At 38.9% G+C, this 16,905-nt stretch overlaps 1 protein-coding gene across 1 annotated transcript in view; it reads left to right on the plus strand.

The window, feature by feature from the left end:
* The window catches only part of GATM (glycine amidinotransferase), a 27,750-nt gene extending 14,744 nt beyond the window's left edge, over window positions 1-13,006 (plus strand). The window contains exons 2-9 of the mRNA XM_080395793.1: window positions 75-293; window positions 4,695-4,890; window positions 6,099-6,289; window positions 7,639-7,776; window positions 8,061-8,225; window positions 10,093-10,156; window positions 10,245-10,361; window positions 11,967-13,006. Coding sequence (XP_080251919.1) covers window positions 75-293; window positions 4,695-4,890; window positions 6,099-6,289; window positions 7,639-7,776; window positions 8,061-8,225; window positions 10,093-10,156; window positions 10,245-10,361; window positions 11,967-12,079 — 1,203 coding nt within the window. The 3' untranslated portion in view covers window positions 12,080-13,006. The remainder of the gene's footprint in view (window positions 1-74; window positions 294-4,694; window positions 4,891-6,098; window positions 6,290-7,638; window positions 7,777-8,060; window positions 8,226-10,092; window positions 10,157-10,244; window positions 10,362-11,966) is intronic.
* Window positions 13,007-16,905: the final 3,899 nt, after the last annotated feature.

The raw sequence follows: 16,905 nt of genomic DNA on the forward strand, positions 1-16,905 counted from the left end.
TACTGGTGGACTGAATCGTTGCGTTTTTCCTTTTGTAAGGGAAACATAAATTTCATTCTTATTTTTATTTTAAGCTTGGAAGAGTCTTTACAGGATGGGTGCAGCGATCTTTCCAGAGCACCCAGGCAGCTACAGCCTCCCAGAACGCCTGTGCTGCTGCTGACAACAAGGCTACTAGCCCTGTGCCTAAGGACTGTCCTGTCTGCTCATACAATGAATGGGACCCACTGGAAGAGGTCATTGTGGGAAGAGCTGAAAATGCTTGTGTCCCACCTTTTTCTGTGGAGGTTAAGGTAAACAATAAAAAAAGCAACCTTAATAGGAAATAACGCGGGGTTTATATATGCGGTTTACTTAAGCTTTGCAGCACACGAGGTGTGGTGTTTACTCTTGAGGATTCTTCTTTCAAAGTAGTTCCTCTGTGAAACTTTACGGCATAGTCATGTTGGTGGCAGATGTGCTTTTTCTTTCTGGTTTCAACTGAATTAGCTGTTTTAACAGAATTCAGTAGTGGAGAGAATCTCTAATGTGCAATCTCCTCTAGTTATATAGCCCTGATGCTATCAAAGTACACACTCAAGCTTTTGAGATAGTTGATAGGACTGATGTAAGTTTAGTTGGGCTCAAATCTGAGTAGGTTACCACTTGAGGAAAAAGTGTAGCTTTCTACTTAAGCTGAGAAAGATTGAGTTCTACAGCTGTAGACTAGCAGGACTATTCTGTTTAAATAGCTCCCTGCAGCTTTTACGTGCTGCAGTATGTATTATATGGAAATACATACACCTCTGTTCTTCAGGCTTTTTCTATGCCTAAAACTACAAAAGCAACCTAAATAAATCCACATTTATTTGTTCTTTGAAATGTTGTTTTTTAGAACAGGAACACTCAAACAGTGGGCTTGGTCCAGATTTTTATTGTGTACTTTACCTGGACTTTAAAGTTGCTAAGTATATGTTGTTACCTGCATTTGTGGGGATGATCCTGAATTGTTTTCTTTCAGTGGTACAGCATGTTGCTAGCTCCAAGGCAGTACCTAATCTGTATCTATAGCAGCAAAATGAGCTGGCATACTGCTGCTGAGGAGACCTCAGTAAAATTTTAAAGGGTATGTTGACAAAGTTGACTAGAAGACCTCAGTTAAAAAGAGAAAGGGAATTCTTCTGATGTGACATTGAAGGAATGGCAAACAAAGATACTGAAAATGCGTTTAAAGTGCTAGAAATGGTGGTTTAGAGGAAGTTTGGGATGTACTTGTGAAGAAAACTTCTCTTCCCTTAGCCTTTTCATGTTTTTATGTTTTTCTTTAGAATCTGGGCTATGATTCTGGGCGGAAACGTAAGTGGTTGGAGGAGTGTGAATGAGTTACAGCAGCTTGGTAGTTCTGATTCTCAGATAGAAGAGTAATCATCTGACTTACACTGGGACATTTGAGATGGAATCATGACCCAGTGAGCACAATGAAAACTTTACCACTGATTTCATTATGGCTGGCATTTAGTCCTTGAAAGCTGAAGCTCAGTTACCAACCTCTGGAATCCTGTTTCAGACACTCCAAAGGTATTCTAGCAGATTCAGAAAAAGAAGCAAATGAGGACAGGCATTTCTAGCATACAAGTGTATGTATGTGCATTTATGTACTTAAAACTGCCATAGTGAGTATACAGAAAGAATAAGGAAAAAAGCATGTCTAACTTTTTTACATTGTAACATTAAATGAGGCAAAATTCTGTTGTCAAGTAATGGCTAAAGGGTAGCTTTAGTGTCAGAAAAAAATACTCTATCAAATGTCTAACTGGCTGAAATGTGACCAGCTGCCTGACAGAAAAGGACCTGGAGGTGTTGGTCTACAGCCAGCTGAATATGAGCCAGCAGTGTGCCCAGGTGGCCAAGGCGGCCAACAGCATTCTGACTTGTATCAGGAATAGTGTGGCCAGCAGGACTAGGGAAGTGGTTGTCCCCCTGTACTTGGCACTGGTGAGGCTGCACCTCAAATACTGTGTTCAGTTTTGGGCTCCTCACTACCAGATGGACATTGAAATGCTGGAGCGTGTCCATAGATGGGCAACAGAGGTGGGGAAGGGGCTGGAGCACAAGTCTTATGAGGAACAGCTGAGGGACCTGGGGCTGTTTAGCCTGGAGAAAAGGAGGCTCAAGAGGGGACCTTATCGCTCCCTACAGCTGCCTGCAAGGGGGTCATAGCAAGGTGGGGGTCAGTCTCTTCTCTCAAGTAACAAGCGACAGGACAAGAGGAAACGGCCTCAAGATGTGCCAGGGAAGGTTTCAATTGGTTATTAGGGAAAATTCCTTCACTGAAAGGTTGGCCAAGCATAGGAGCAAGCTGCCCAGGGATGTATTTGAGTCACTATCCCTGGAGATATTTAAAAGATGTGTAGATGCGGCACTCTAGAGACAAGGTTTAGTTGTGGACTTGGCTGTGCTGGGTTAATGGTTGGACTTAATGATCTTAAATGTCTTTTCCAACCTAAATTATTCTATGATTCTATGCTAGATGGCTAGCCTGGTTCTGCTGTCCATTAAGCCATAACTAACCAAATGAGGTCAGAACAGAATAGTAATAGAGCATGCCAGCTGAGATGTGGTTTCTTCTAGTTTTCTCTGCTTTTGTCTTAAATTTTGTTGTAGAAACTGCAACAGTAATTTTGTCTGGGGGCATTGCTGAGAAACCCAAACAGTAGTCCAAAGCCTACCTTGCCAATACTGAAATTTATTAATAGATTCAGCTGTTCTGCAAAATCTCTGTGGCTGAAAGGTAAGGCATCTATGTGTGTGTTGCTCCAGTGAAATACGATAGCCAGAACTCCCAGTTACTGTCCCTGTAAATAGCAATACTAGTGTTGATGTGCATCATGTGCCTTCTGCTAAGTATGAATGGAGGTCACTGGTTATATTGGTTATAAAACCTGCAGTTTAAAACTAGCGAATTTTAGTTGTATAAGGAAAAACTGAGGCTCTGGACCTGACAGGCTTTAAAAAAACACATCACAAATTATAACAGTCAGGAGATAACCTTGTGTTTGGAAGGGCAGATTCTCCCTGCATCCCCATTGCTGTCACTCATGCTGCCTGAATGAGCAGGACTCTGGTAGAAGGGAGGCCTGACCACTTGTTCACCTGTTTCTCATCCCTTCCACTGTTGTGGAAGGGCTCCATATGTATTTGTTCCTCTGTCATGTTAGTATTAGCAAAGACCCATCAAAACTGCTGGTTTCCCAGCTTATAAATCTGAATGAAGTACTTCCAAAGATACACTGAACTGAAGCATCATCATTTGTGTCTGGATTTTCTTAGCCATGACATTATTAACTTAACTAGGACATTCTTTTGAATTAGTTTTTAATTTGAGAAGACATCACAGGATTTCAGGAGCGGAGGATTTAGGTCTGTAAATGTTGTACTTGCTTTACATCAACATTGACAGTTGAATGTAGTATCTCTGACATTTCCTAGACTGCTGCTGTATCTGAAGTATGGCCTCTTCTAGCCAACAAGGTGTATTACATGTCCTTGGGATGGCTTTACAATTCCTGGTGTCACCACTGTGACCAAAGTGAGGTTTTAACAAGGTGACTACGGATGTATGTGTTTTGGAGATGAGCCTAAGGCTGTTTTCATTTAAAAGCATATCTGCCAGTCTTATTAAATAGCAGGCTTTGTAGCATTTGGTGTGGATTTGTACAGGTCTAGTGTAATAAGGACCAAATCTTTCATAGATGCTTGGCAATACTAGTCACTAAATACCAACTGAAATGTAATGTAGTCTCTTGGGTTTCATCTGTAATTGGATAAATAATGAGACTTTTTGTAGAGCTATGGCTAAAAAGGGGAAGAGACTTCTGGAGATATTTATTACATTTATAATTGTATTTCCATCAGTAGAAACAAGTAATATAAGCTACTGATCCATGTATATCCAAAACCATGAAGAAATGAAATACCCTGAAAATCCCATCTAAAAGTCAAACTAAACTTGCAAGTGGGAATGAAATGCGTGCTTTCTTCTCCCCATTCAGAACGGCTTTCCCTTTTTTCCTGCTGTTCCTCAGAGGACTTTTTTTTTTTTTTTTCCTTGGGAATCATGCCACATGTACAGTCTATTAGCAGTGCTGAAGCTATCTGCTAGTTCAATGAGCCTGCTTGGCACATACAGCTGAAACTTAACTTCATTACTGTATGGAAGTGTTTGTGAAGACAGCAGCCATTCACAGTTAGTCTTAACACCTGCACTTATATAAGTTTAATGACTGAGCACATGCACATCATAAAACATCTGAGTGAAGCGTTGCCAATGGTGTGTATAAATAGAAGTAGTAAAGGCGAAAAATAAAGACAGCAGAGTGCTACCAGGATAGGGATTCTCAAGCAGGAATAATTGAGCATTTATCTGCAGCATTGATGCTTTTCCCTTCCTTTTCCCCCTCCCTTCTCTCCTGCCTCTTTATTTTAGAAGAATCAGCAGGACATTGACAATTTTTAGCAACTATACAAATATTGTAGGAATCAAATATAAAGCACACTATGACATGTTAGGGCCATCACACGTACAAAACAATGGCAAGTCAATGAAAGGAGAACAAGAAACCTTGCATGAGACACAATTTTTAATGTTCATCTATTTCACTCTACCAAAATAACTGATGCTTATTCTTTGTCACCTACCTGTCCTTTTGTTTTAGGCCAACACATATGAAAAGTATTGGGGATTTTACCAGAAATTTGGAGGCCAGAGCTTCCCCAAAGGCCATTTAAAAAAAGCTATTGCTGAAATTGAAGAAATGTGCAATATTTTGAAAAGAGAAGGTGTAATTGTCAAGAGGCCTGATCCAATTGACTGGTCTGTGAAGTATAAAACACCTGACTTTGAGTCTACAGGTAAATGTTCTTCCGTTGTTGAAGGCCTTGCCTGTTTAGCTCTTGTCTGAGACATTTTGGATATCATCTAGTCTGCCTTCTTGCTTGGAGCAGGATTGTTACTAGTGCTAGATGAGGTCAGTGATGGCTCTGTGTAGCTATGACATGGAAAATATCCAGGAATGGAGACTGTGCCACCTGATTTGCTGACCTGTTTCAGTGCTGCACGGATATCCTAATGAAAGACGTTTTCCTAATACCTAACCTGAACTTCCCACAGCAGCACCTGTTGACAGATTCCCTTGCTGTGTCGTCACTGCCACTACCAAGAAGTGTTCATCTGTCATGTCTAATGGCCCTGAAAGTAGCTGTAAGCTGTTACTACTTTGGCCCTTACTTGCCACATGAAATAAGCTGAGGTACCTCCACTTCTTCTCCCAGGTCATGTGCTGTAAGGCCCCCCTGACTATCTTGATAGCCCTTCAACAAAGGACCCATCTTAAACAATGGACACCAAAATGGAAAACAGTTTTCCAGGAGGATCTTCACTAGTGTCAAGGAAATCTGAATGTCTCTCTACCTAATGGCTACATTCCTCTTTGTATAGCGCTACGTGGCTTTGGTTATTTGTAGTGAGAGCACACCGGCTCACGCTGAGCTTTGCGTCAAGCATAGTCTCTGACCTCCTTTCATGTCAAATGTGTTCTTAAGTTGTTCTAGTGGAATTCAAGCTCATTAGGGAACAGATAATGTTAATGAAAAGTCTAGTGGGACTACTTCCTGCACTACTTCTGTGTTCCATCAAATTCCTCTTCTGTGCTGCTACTTTTTAAAAGGATGGCATATAAAGAAATGAGGTCTGCTTGGAAAACTTGCTCTCCACCTTTTATTGTGTAATAATTGAGTAATTCCTAAGCATTTGTCTAATTTCCATCAACCAAATTATGAAGTGGTGGCTTGTAGTTTGTGGATGGCTTTCATCTAGCTGCGAACTTGTTACAAGTGAAGAAGCTTTGTAGCAAAAGTTGCATGTATTTTTAACAAAAAATGTTACTAGAAACTTACTGAAGAATGTAAGTACCTCAAATTATGTGCTGGTTTCCTGACTTTGCTAAAGATTCTTTTTGCCATTCTTTTGGGTAGAAGTAATGGTAAAAAGGAGGGTGAAAATTGAGTAAGCTAGAGAAAAGAGTATTTTTCTCATAGGTTAATAGCCTTTTTCCTTTCAGGTATGTATGCTGCCATGCCAAGAGACATCCTGTTGGTCATGGGAAATGAAATTATTGAAGCGCCTATGGCTTGGCGTGCTCGGTTCTTTGAGTACAGAGCATATAGGAAAATAATAAAAGATTATTTCAACTGTGGTGCTAAGTGGACAACTGCCCCCAAACCCACAATGGCAGATGAACTTTATGATCAGGTATTGTTCTCATTTTGCTTCAGAATTTCAGTTCTGGTTATACAGAATTTTTTTGATAGTTTCAAGCTGATATCTAGGTTTCCCAAAATTGGGGCAGGGGGAAAAGACACAAAACAGCTCTGGAAATGTGTGGGTTTTCTAATGTATGCAATTATTCTCTAGCCTTTCCAGCTGAAACTGAGTATGTGTAATTAGGGGATAAGAAACAGGATGTTGTGTCTATTGAATTCAAGTCTGCTTTGAATTTTTTTATTTACTGGCTTTAAGTTAGCATTACTGAAGAGGAAGGAATGCTAGAAAGACATCACAAATATTACTTTAAAGAATTAAAATTCCCTGAGAATATCCATATGTCTGAGGTCCATATGTCCAGAGTGTATCAGGAAAGTGGGAAAGAACATATTATTTTGTCACAGAAAAACCCCTCTTAATTCTTGTTTTGCATGATGATTACATGAAAGTTAAATGTAATCTTCTGAATGTTACATGTAAAATAGTGGAGGATCTAAGCTGTGAGTATTTGCCTTCCAAATATTTAAGTGAGTATTTTCTTAATTTTTTTTCACTTGTAATGTTGACTCTGACAAATCTGGTAGTTTCCTATAGGCCCCCAAATGTGTTAGGACCTTGGTAAGAGCCTCTACGATAAGTGCAGTAAAACTGGTTGTGGAATGATTATAACTTTCTGGGAACAGTGACATCTTACCAACAATGCAAACAAGTCTTTGTTAAACAAAATTACCTTAGAATAATCTGTTGGTATTAGAAAACTTTCAGACCCTGTTTTAAAGCATAGAAACTACTTAACCAGTAGGTTTTTTTGTGGTTTTCATACCTCATTTGTTCTTAATTGCATTGTTTCATTCTAAAATGTATTTAAATTCCTGAAGATCTACCTTCTAGTTTGAAGTACTGTTCCATTCTAAAATGTGGAAAAAGTAGGGAGTCTGCCTTTGTTAAAAATAGTTTGCATACCAGTATTTCTGTCACTGTGCGGTGATTGGTTAGACTGATAGTTAAACTCCAGTGATAATGAATACTTTTGATCCAGAAGCTAGAATTATTATAAAGATGGTGGCTCTGAAGAGCAGTTAGCTTCTTGGTATAACCATTGTCTCTTATCTCATCACCTATCCTTGAATGTACTTAAAACCTGTTACTTGGGCTTCCACATTTATACTTTCTTTTTTTTATTCTAGTAACAATAAACCAAACCACCTCCCAGGAACATCCAGCTATCAATATAAACATTTTTTCTTAGTTTCAAAGTACTCTTCAGTAGCAAATAGTTTGAAAACTTTCCCTTACCATCTCCAACTTAAAGTTGTTATTCCTTTTTCTATAACTAGGATTATCCAATCCACTCTGTTGAAGACAGACATAAACTAGCTGCTCAGGGAAAATTTGTAACTACTGAATTTGAGCCATGCTTTGATGCTGCTGACTTCATTAGAGCGGGAAAAGATATCTTTGTACAAAGGAGCCAGGTAAACAAAGGTTTCATCCAACAGTTTTGGTATCAGTCTTGATACTTGTATTTATGTCTTCTTAAATTCCTGGACAGGATTAACGTAAGAGTGTTGGCAAAAGTTACAATTCGTGAAATGTCTAATGTCTGATATACAGGATGAGACTGTCTTACAGTTAAGAGGGTTAGCTAAAGGCACAGACTTCTATTATTATGGCTTTAAATATTTAAAGAAAACCTTAGACAAACTAAGCTTGGATGCATTTTATATTCTAGCCTAGTGAAACTTTGTCCTGTTTTCAGGTTACAAATTACATGGGCATTGAATGGATGAGGCGACACCTTGCACCTGACTATAGAGTGCATATAATATCCTTTAAGGATCCTAACCCTATGCACATTGATGCCACTTTTAATATCATTGGACCTGGTCTTGTGCTCTCTAACCCAGACCGTCCCTGCCATCAGGTAAGAGCATAGCAGAGGGGAAAGTGTTTTGTGTTTAAAAATGACTCAACTGGATTAGGTCCCTGCTGTATAATTGCTAATCCACAAGTCTGTTTTGTATACACTTGAATAATATTAAATTATTGGATTTAAATAGCACTCAATTGTTCAGGAACTTATAGATGTATTTGTATCTTGACTCTAGAACTTTTTCAGTAGTGCAATGACTATTGTTCTCCCACAAATTTCTGCTACTGCTCTTAGTGCTTTCTTGTGAGGCTATGCAGATATGTTGTGTGTTTCTTCCGATGTTCATGGTTTAAATATGATAGAAGTAATCTATTTTGTAACAATATAGTATCAAAGCAAGCACATAGAATATACTACTTCTTTGAACACTTCCACTACTTCAACATATTAATTGTATCCAAGGAGAAGCTGAGGGTTTTCTGCAGCGCAGATGAGTAATCCTCCTTTTTATTCCTATTTTGGAAGTCTTTCCTTTGGTATTGTTAAAAGTACCAATGGCAGGAGGCTGATAATTTCTCAGGAATTCAGCTTTGAATAACTGAGTGAGAAATACTTTTTGAAAAGTCGGAAAGAGGAGAGGCGTGGTTCAGTATGTAAAACTTACTACCACTCTGAGAAAAAGCTAATATTGCTAAACTGTAATCGGATCAGAAAGCCTTCCAGAGAGCAGGAGCTCATGTTAGACAAGTTACCTGTCAGTGCTTCAGGACTTTTGTGAGGATCCCCATGATTTCAGCAGCTGTACAACGACATGGGAATAGCTGATCAATAGTGGATTGGCGGGATAGAGCTTCATGCAGCAGAGATTACGGAATCATGTACACAGCATAGCTCTTGGAAGCTGTGTCACTCTCTTCTTGGCAAGTGGCTTAAATGCATATGGTCCCATTGAATTACTGCCTCTTGTAATATCTATTATAAGAATACAATTTTAAAAACAATCATAATCTCTTCCTCCTCTTTTCCCTTCCCGTTTTTCATAATCTTAGTTCTAAGAGGTCTCCCTGGGACTTCTTTCATGGAAAACTGCTGTCTGTGTAGATAGAAAAGATAGACGTAGCTTTCTTTTGTAAAAACTAATCTGGCATTTCTTGATGACCGGAAAAAGCTGGGGGGTGGGGTGTGTGAGGTGCAAGTGAAAGGCAACTTTTCTTTAAAATCCTGGCAAACCAGGCAGATTAAGTTTTTAAATTTTCAGGATCGGAGCTCCACCTCGTGGCAACACTTGAACAAAGAGCTCTTCGGAGTATTCAGACAATAAAGTTGAAGAGCCAATTCTTTTAGCCAAATTATCCTCCTTATATTTTTAATTTGTGTAATTCTTAAAGACACAAATTATTCCCTAGGATGCTTTTATTTTGTTCCCTTTGTTAAATAAACTACATATTAAGTTTCTTACGAAGCAAGATGCAAATGTAATTTTATGTGGTATTTTTGGTGGGTTTGTTTCTATAAATGGCAGTGTAATGCATATCAATGGCTTTTGCAGTCATATGGTAAGAAATTATAAAAAAGAAATAAAGAATTTAATATTTTTGTGCTGCTACTAACATCTTTACTTCACAGAATCCAAACTGCATGTGCTACCTTTTGCCTTTAACATATCTTAGTATAATTAGCATATATAAAACCAGTAGAAACAAATGCTAGGGGTATGAAAAGCTCCGAAAGGCTTTCAAAAAATGTTTGTATGAAAACTGGGTTTGTAGATGGAACCTGAATGAGGGCATGAGTAGTGAACAGAGAAAAAAGGATGTCATGTATATTGAAATAGCCTGAGATAATATGGCATAGGTTGGAGGACATAATATGATGCTTTAAGAACTCTGTTTAGAATCTAATTATATTGTTCTTTCAGATTGAGCTCTTCAAGAAAGCAGGCTGGACTGTGATTCGCCCCCCAGTGCCACTCATCCCAGATGGTATATTCACTCTTTCTTCTCTAAGAATTTCAATAGTATTCTTAAGAGTGTTGATATGGGCAACATGGGTTCATTCTTATGTGTTTAGATCACCCACTGTGGATGTCTTCTAAATGGCTCTCCATGAATGTCCTAATGCTGGATGAGAAACGTGTGATGGTGGATGCCAATGAGACATCAATTCAGAAGATGTTTGAAAATCTGGGTATGCCCTAACATATTTCAACATACACTTAAAATAAAATGATCATGACACCAGCTACACACATCAGGATGAATGGAGGTTTTACTTAAATTATTCAAAGCAGCCAGCACTGGAAAAGGTATTCAAACAATTGGATTAGCAAGTAAGAATCATTCAGTGATTTCTCTTCTGAATATTTCAGACATATGGATATGGGCTTCTTACATCTTGTGTCCCCTACAATTGCGTACTATTGCAGCAAATAAAGGTATGAGTAGCAATTGAATTTACTGCTAGCATGAGTAAAAAGCTTTTGAATGAGCTTTTTCAATGTAAAACTGTCTGCTCAGTTCGGAGGTCAAAATCTGTCTTGGAGAAGTTAAGTGCATGGATTGGTGAGTAATGTAGAGCAGGCTGTACCTCATTGCCAAAACACTTTCAGATTTTTCTAGTTTCAGACTCATTGTACTTTAAACTGTCAAATTAAGACCACTTAACCGAGGTATTTCTGCTCATTTATGGAGAATTTCAGTCCTGTGGGGTGTAACCTCATGTTACGTTGCAATTCCTTTAGGTATGCAGTGGCATGAGAACTGTAATTGAATATAAAATCTGAAAGTCTTCTATGCACAGCTCACTGCAAAGACAAATAATATAGACTTAAATCTGAACTCATGCAGTTAATCTAACTGCTTCCATTATGCTGGGAGTGAAAGATTTATGTAGATCTTCTTGTGGCTCATAGGTGGTTAGTATGCTTGGTGCTACAGCCAGCTGAACTATTGCTGCAGTACAAGTACATGGTGACGCAAAAGTTGGCAGGGTAGGAAGAAGGCTGGTGGGTGATAAGGCAAGGGAAGTGAGGGATCATTGTATTGTAGAGTAAAAGATAATACTCTCCAGTAGCAAAAGACTCCTTTAAAGGGAGAAAAATTATGGGAAGGACAGAATGATCCAAAGGTAGTAGATGGCAACTGTGAACATAGAAGGATTGGTATCATGGTGAAACAAAAAGCAAGCTTCGTAACAGAAAAGTCTTCTGATCCTAGTCCATCTGTCTGGACTTTGTATAAACTGAGAAACAGCTGAAGCTTCAGAGCTGAAAAGAAGTGGGAGGAAGCTTGACCTAGGTGGTAAGTATAACAGCCTCTTTCCCCTTGCAGAGAAGAAGGGACTCTGAGCTCTGTACTTCAAATGCTTCTTTCCTTGAAAGGCAATGGAAAGAACACATTCAGTGTCTGAACCATAAATGCTCACACAGATTTATGTAAATGTGCCCTGGCCATATACTGTAGCAGAATTTCAGCTAATTCTTTGCATACTCCGAAGACTGAATTTTTCCTTTTTATTACTGGCACATCGTAACACATCAAATGCTGGCAGTGCTCCAGGCACTGTATATTCCTGAGAGTATTGCTGGAATAAACAAGCCAGCTATGTTTCTAGCTTGTTCTCTGCCTAGAATTTGGGAAAATAAATTCTTAACAAATGAGTAGGAAATAACTTCCTGTACTTCCTTTCATCTAGCCGTATGATTAGATAAAGCTTTATCTAATGTTCTGATCAAAGCTTACTACATGATTTTGATATTTTAATTTTAAAGTATGCAATGTATGTTTCTTGTAGGCATTTCTACAATCAAAGTGAATATTCGCCATGCCAATTCATTGGGAGGTGGCTTCCATTGCTGGACGTGTGATATCCGCCGTCGTGGTACCCTACAATCTTATTTTGACTAGTTATGAGCCAGATAGGCAGCAATGGTTCAGTTTCTAAAATAAGCATAGGAAATGAACAAATTAATTTCCCTTTTGTTAAAATGACTGCATGAGCTCTAGTGCTTGATCAGCGGTGTCCTTGCAGTGGTCTGATAAATGATTTATTCTTACATACTCTTTACTTTCAGCAATATAATTGAAAGTACTTCCATCAGCAATACAGGTTTTCTGGCTGGCTTTTTGAAAGATGCCCTTCATCTATGAAGCCTTTTCACATTGGTTTTGAATGTAAAAACCTGGCAAGATAGCTAAAAGGTCTTGCTAGAATAGCTTGGCTACTAATAATGGACATCTACCTCTGTCTAGTTACGCTATCAAATAGGCAGCTTGAAATGTTAAACTTGAGAAAACTTTCCTTATTCCTTTTTATCAGTCTATTGTTCTAATATAATTGTGTTTAACAAAGTTAAAATAGATGCAGCTGTACAGATTTCTTATGGAACCAAGTAATTTGATAATGTTTTGTGTCAAGCCATGCAGATATTTACAGAGAATTTCCAGTGCGATCTAACTTTTAAGACAGGTTCACTTACTTGTCATGTCCTTCTAGATTTCATTCTGATGCATGTCAGGCATCTGAATACTTTTTTATATTGCTTTTTATATTGCTAAAATTGGTTTTTATTTAACTTTTAAGTGTACAAATGATAGGTAATATTCTGCTTGTATAGGTTTCACTGAATTGTTTACATAACTTAAAAAAAGGCACCAAAAACCCCAGCCCTACCACCAACCCTCCTCTAACCCTAAACCTCTGACATCTTACAACCTATTCTTCCTCCAGCTGTAGCAGATACAGAAAGATGTATCAAACGTGCCAGATGCTCTGAAGGAATTTGATTACTTAATATGTACTTTTTATGCTAATAAAGTTTTGTTTCATTCTCAGTTTGTTGCCCTTCTGAAAATGGGCGAGGATGAAATGTCTGGATGGGTACATGTTTGTAGGATACATACAGAAACATAAAATACACATGGATTCTTCTTTTTTCTGTAAAACGTGTAACATATTGGGCACTTGTGTAATGCAGAAAGCCCGTGTACTATATTGTTCGTATAGTATGTTTCTGTTTCTATTTTGCACAGAAGTATGACTGGTGGGGGAAAGTAGTACCTAGTAGCTGTTTCTTACCAGAGTGTGGAAGAATCCACACCTTGGCACAACATGCTCACATATAAACCATATGGCCATATTTTACACAGAATTGGGTAGGACCAAACAGATGATATGGCAGACTGGAAGAGCTAATGAGACAGCTGCCAGAACCTGACCATGCAGAAATGGTTGCTGTTTCCCCCCTCTTTAAAATCAAGGCTCTTTGGACAATGGAAATTCATCCGAGTCTTCCTGTAACCAAGCTCTGCTTTCCAACATCGACAACGGAGCTGCGTAGACGAGCGTGCACGGCAGGTCATCTTTCCCGTTGTTCTGCATGCTGTAGTGCTGAAATGATGTCTGTGTGTTTGTGCTTGGCATAAGATATCGTAAGGTACAGCTGAAACTGTTAAAAGCTCTGGCCAAATGTGGATTAGTAGTAGGACACATGCGGCCCTGATACTTCCAGGTTTAAGGAGACTGTATTTTCATATCATCTTATACATGACTCCTACTTGAAAGGGCAGTCAAGTGTATGAGCATTACAAATACTCTGACTTCATCTCTGTGTACTCTTCTGAAGAAATTGTGATATGAAACCATCACAATTTCTTTTTTGACCCCCTAAATGAACATGATTGACCCCGGTGATGAAAGTGCTGCATGTGCCATGACCTTGATGTTCCCTTTCTCTGGAAAAGTTGCTGCTGTCTGCTCTGGTGTGATCAGTCATTTCTTTCTCATTTTTCAGAGCAATAGAAGAGGAAGGGTTGGTGGGGAAGTCTGCCTGTTTGCTCTGATAAGGAAGGTATAGTTCCTTCAAAAATGGCATAGGCTAGAGATTTTGACATCACAGGGAAACACTCAAGACACATTTAGCTTCAGCATTAAACTAATGGCTTAAGTTTAGTTCCCAACAAATGCTTCAGCTCCAAAGTATTTCGGTTACCACCATTCATATGCTATTCTAGTTTGTAGTATTCAGTTTAGGCATGGGTATCCAATGGTGAGCATGACTGAAAAATTATAAAGAACCTTGGGTAGTTGTTTACACTCATCTGGGAGAAATGCAAAAAGCAAATGGCAAAAAATCCAACAAGGGCTGTAATTTACCCTTTATGCTAAATTCATTTTTTTTAGTTTGAGGGAAAAAATGCTAGAATTCTTTTTTTAGCTTTTTCGTTTTGTATGGATTTTCACCTCTGCAATTGTCAGGCTCTGTTGCTTATGGGCTGTTTCTTTTTAGGCATGTGATGTACTTCTATGCAACCATGTACTCTTTGAATCTACTCAACACTTATGTGTTTTCCTAGGGTTTAAAAAAATGCAGTAATTATTGCTTTTATGACAAATACATAAGCTCTAATGCGGGCAAAAAGCTGTCTTTACAGCAGGCCTGTCTCACTTGTTTTTTCTTCAGTTCATTTTAGGAAGCTGAAATAACCAACCCAACGAAACAAAAGTACTGATTAGAAAGTTTAGGTTTCTAGTTTAACAGGAAAGCACTGTTTTTACCATGCTTTTCCTATTTAGACCATGACAGAAAATAGATTTTAAAGTTTCTAATGTCATAGTTTAGCTTTAGCCTTCTTATTTGTAGTACTCATTTGAAGAGCAGCTTCAGTCCTGGGGTGGATGTGTGTATCTGTATTATCAAATGTAAAATTACCGTGTCTCACAATTTCTTCTGTCAGTGTGATTTGGAGATGTGATTGTGCTGCTATAGGAGAGAATTTATGAAATGGAAAATGCAGTGGTAAAAAAAGTTCAAAGGTAAACGTTAAAGCTCTAGTAGGCTTTCTTTGTAGTGGAGGAACTTGAAAAATGCTGATGAGAAGCAACATTTTCCCCAGTAACCCATTCAAGAGGGACTGATACAGAGACAGCAAAACCTTTAGAGGAATGATGAAGGGAACGTGATATATAATATTGTTATGGTGGATGCCACCACATAATACTGATATATATAATCTTCTGAGTTATTTTTATTCTTGCAGAGAGGGAGGTCAGCCCATGTCACAGTTGGTTTTGGTTAGACAACACCCTGGAAATAGGAATCTACAGTGAGAAAGAGAAGGGTTTTTTTTCTGCTTTGATATCTAATTACAAGCAATTTTTTGAGGCCAAATTACACGTGGGCAACAGGATACTATTGGCTGGAGGAAGCAGGCACGATGGTGTTTGATGACCTCAGTTCCAGGCTGCAGTTTATATGTAAATAAAGCAGATTAAATGTGGGCTGGACTTGAATTCTCCATAATCTGTTTTTCACTGACTGTGAAGGCCTTAAATACTTCCTTATTGCTTGGCGGAAGGTCAGCTTCAGCTTTCAAAATAGACAGCAGCATCAAAAGAAGCAGCAGAAACACAGACCTTACTTAGTGGGAGGCCTAGAACGCTGCATCAGTTAGAGACACAAGGAAAGATGGTAAATCAGCCTAATCTACAGAGAGTTTCGGAGGGTGGGCTCAGCTCAGCAGCAGGGAATTAGCTAACCACTCCCTGGGCAGGGGCCCTGGGCAGCTAGGATTTTCCTTCTGTTTTGCTCCTGAAACAGCTGTACTAAACTCACTGGTTATAAGCATGTGTATTTGCATAAATGCCTGCCATAAAGATTCTCCATGTCTGTTTTTCAGATGAGATACAATTCTTAAAGTACTGGCACCAAGCCAAAGAGGATGTGGAAAGAAGGTAAAGTCTTTGAGGCAGGGATAGCCTCCTGCTGTGTATCTGTAGTTCATAGCTGGGAATGCCAAGTGCCGATATGACACAAAGTGATGGAAGGAGGGGGGTGTTTTTGCCCTACTTAGCGGGCAGAAGGGAAAGAATGGTTTTCTCCAGTCGGTTGCTTCAGGCAGTGTCTGTGCTAGCAGAAAAAATGGTTGTTTCTTGTTCCAGTATTGCCTGAATGTTTCCTCTGTCTAGCTTAAAACACTCTCTTTTGGCTCCATTTTTTGGCATCTGTATGATTAATAACCCAAACTACAAAGCTTGGTAGACAGTTCTGCAACTGCTATGTTAATGCTTAAGAAGGGTAGGCTGATGTCTACATGTCTCCATATAAAATTAGTCTTGGGTTTTAGATAAAAAATTAGGCCCACTACAGAAAATATTTTTTTCCTCTGGTTTTATGCAGAGCTGGTGGAAATTATATTGTTGGATCCACATATATTTCTGTTAGTCAAAGATGTTGCTAGAGTTGAGTTCCCCGTTCCAGCCTCCCAGACTGGCCAAGGCTCTTTATTCCTGCTAGAGAGAGGACCCCGGCATGTTTAGCTGTGCTGAAATTGTCAGGATGCCCCTCAGACTGGCATTTATCACTTCCTAAGAGGGCCTGCTTCTACCTTCCTTCTGCTAGAGCATCGTCAGAGCTTAATTAAGCAGGTAAGAAATAGCTTTATCATAATGAATGATGTCCCAACTTAGTGGTTCATTTGTTACTTTATAGCAAATTGTCAAGATTTATCAGTTAATGAAGTCAGATGTATGAATGAGAAACAGAACCTTCCAAACAGTTTCTTACTGCTGTGTTGTTTTCATAAGCTTGGTAGTGTGATGAATTGAGCAGCCCCACAAAAACAGAGACCAGCAAATCAATGCATGTGTAAACAGTTTACACCATTTCCCTGCTCCTTCTATGTCTTAAATGACAAGAATGAGAGGGAAGCTATTGGCTGAGACCCAGACAGGA

The sequence above is a fragment of the Falco punctatus genome (genome assembly GCF_963210335.1).
Source record: "Falco punctatus genome assembly, chromosome: 7".
NCBI classification, from domain to species: domain Eukaryota; kingdom Metazoa; phylum Chordata; class Aves; order Falconiformes; family Falconidae; genus Falco; species Falco punctatus.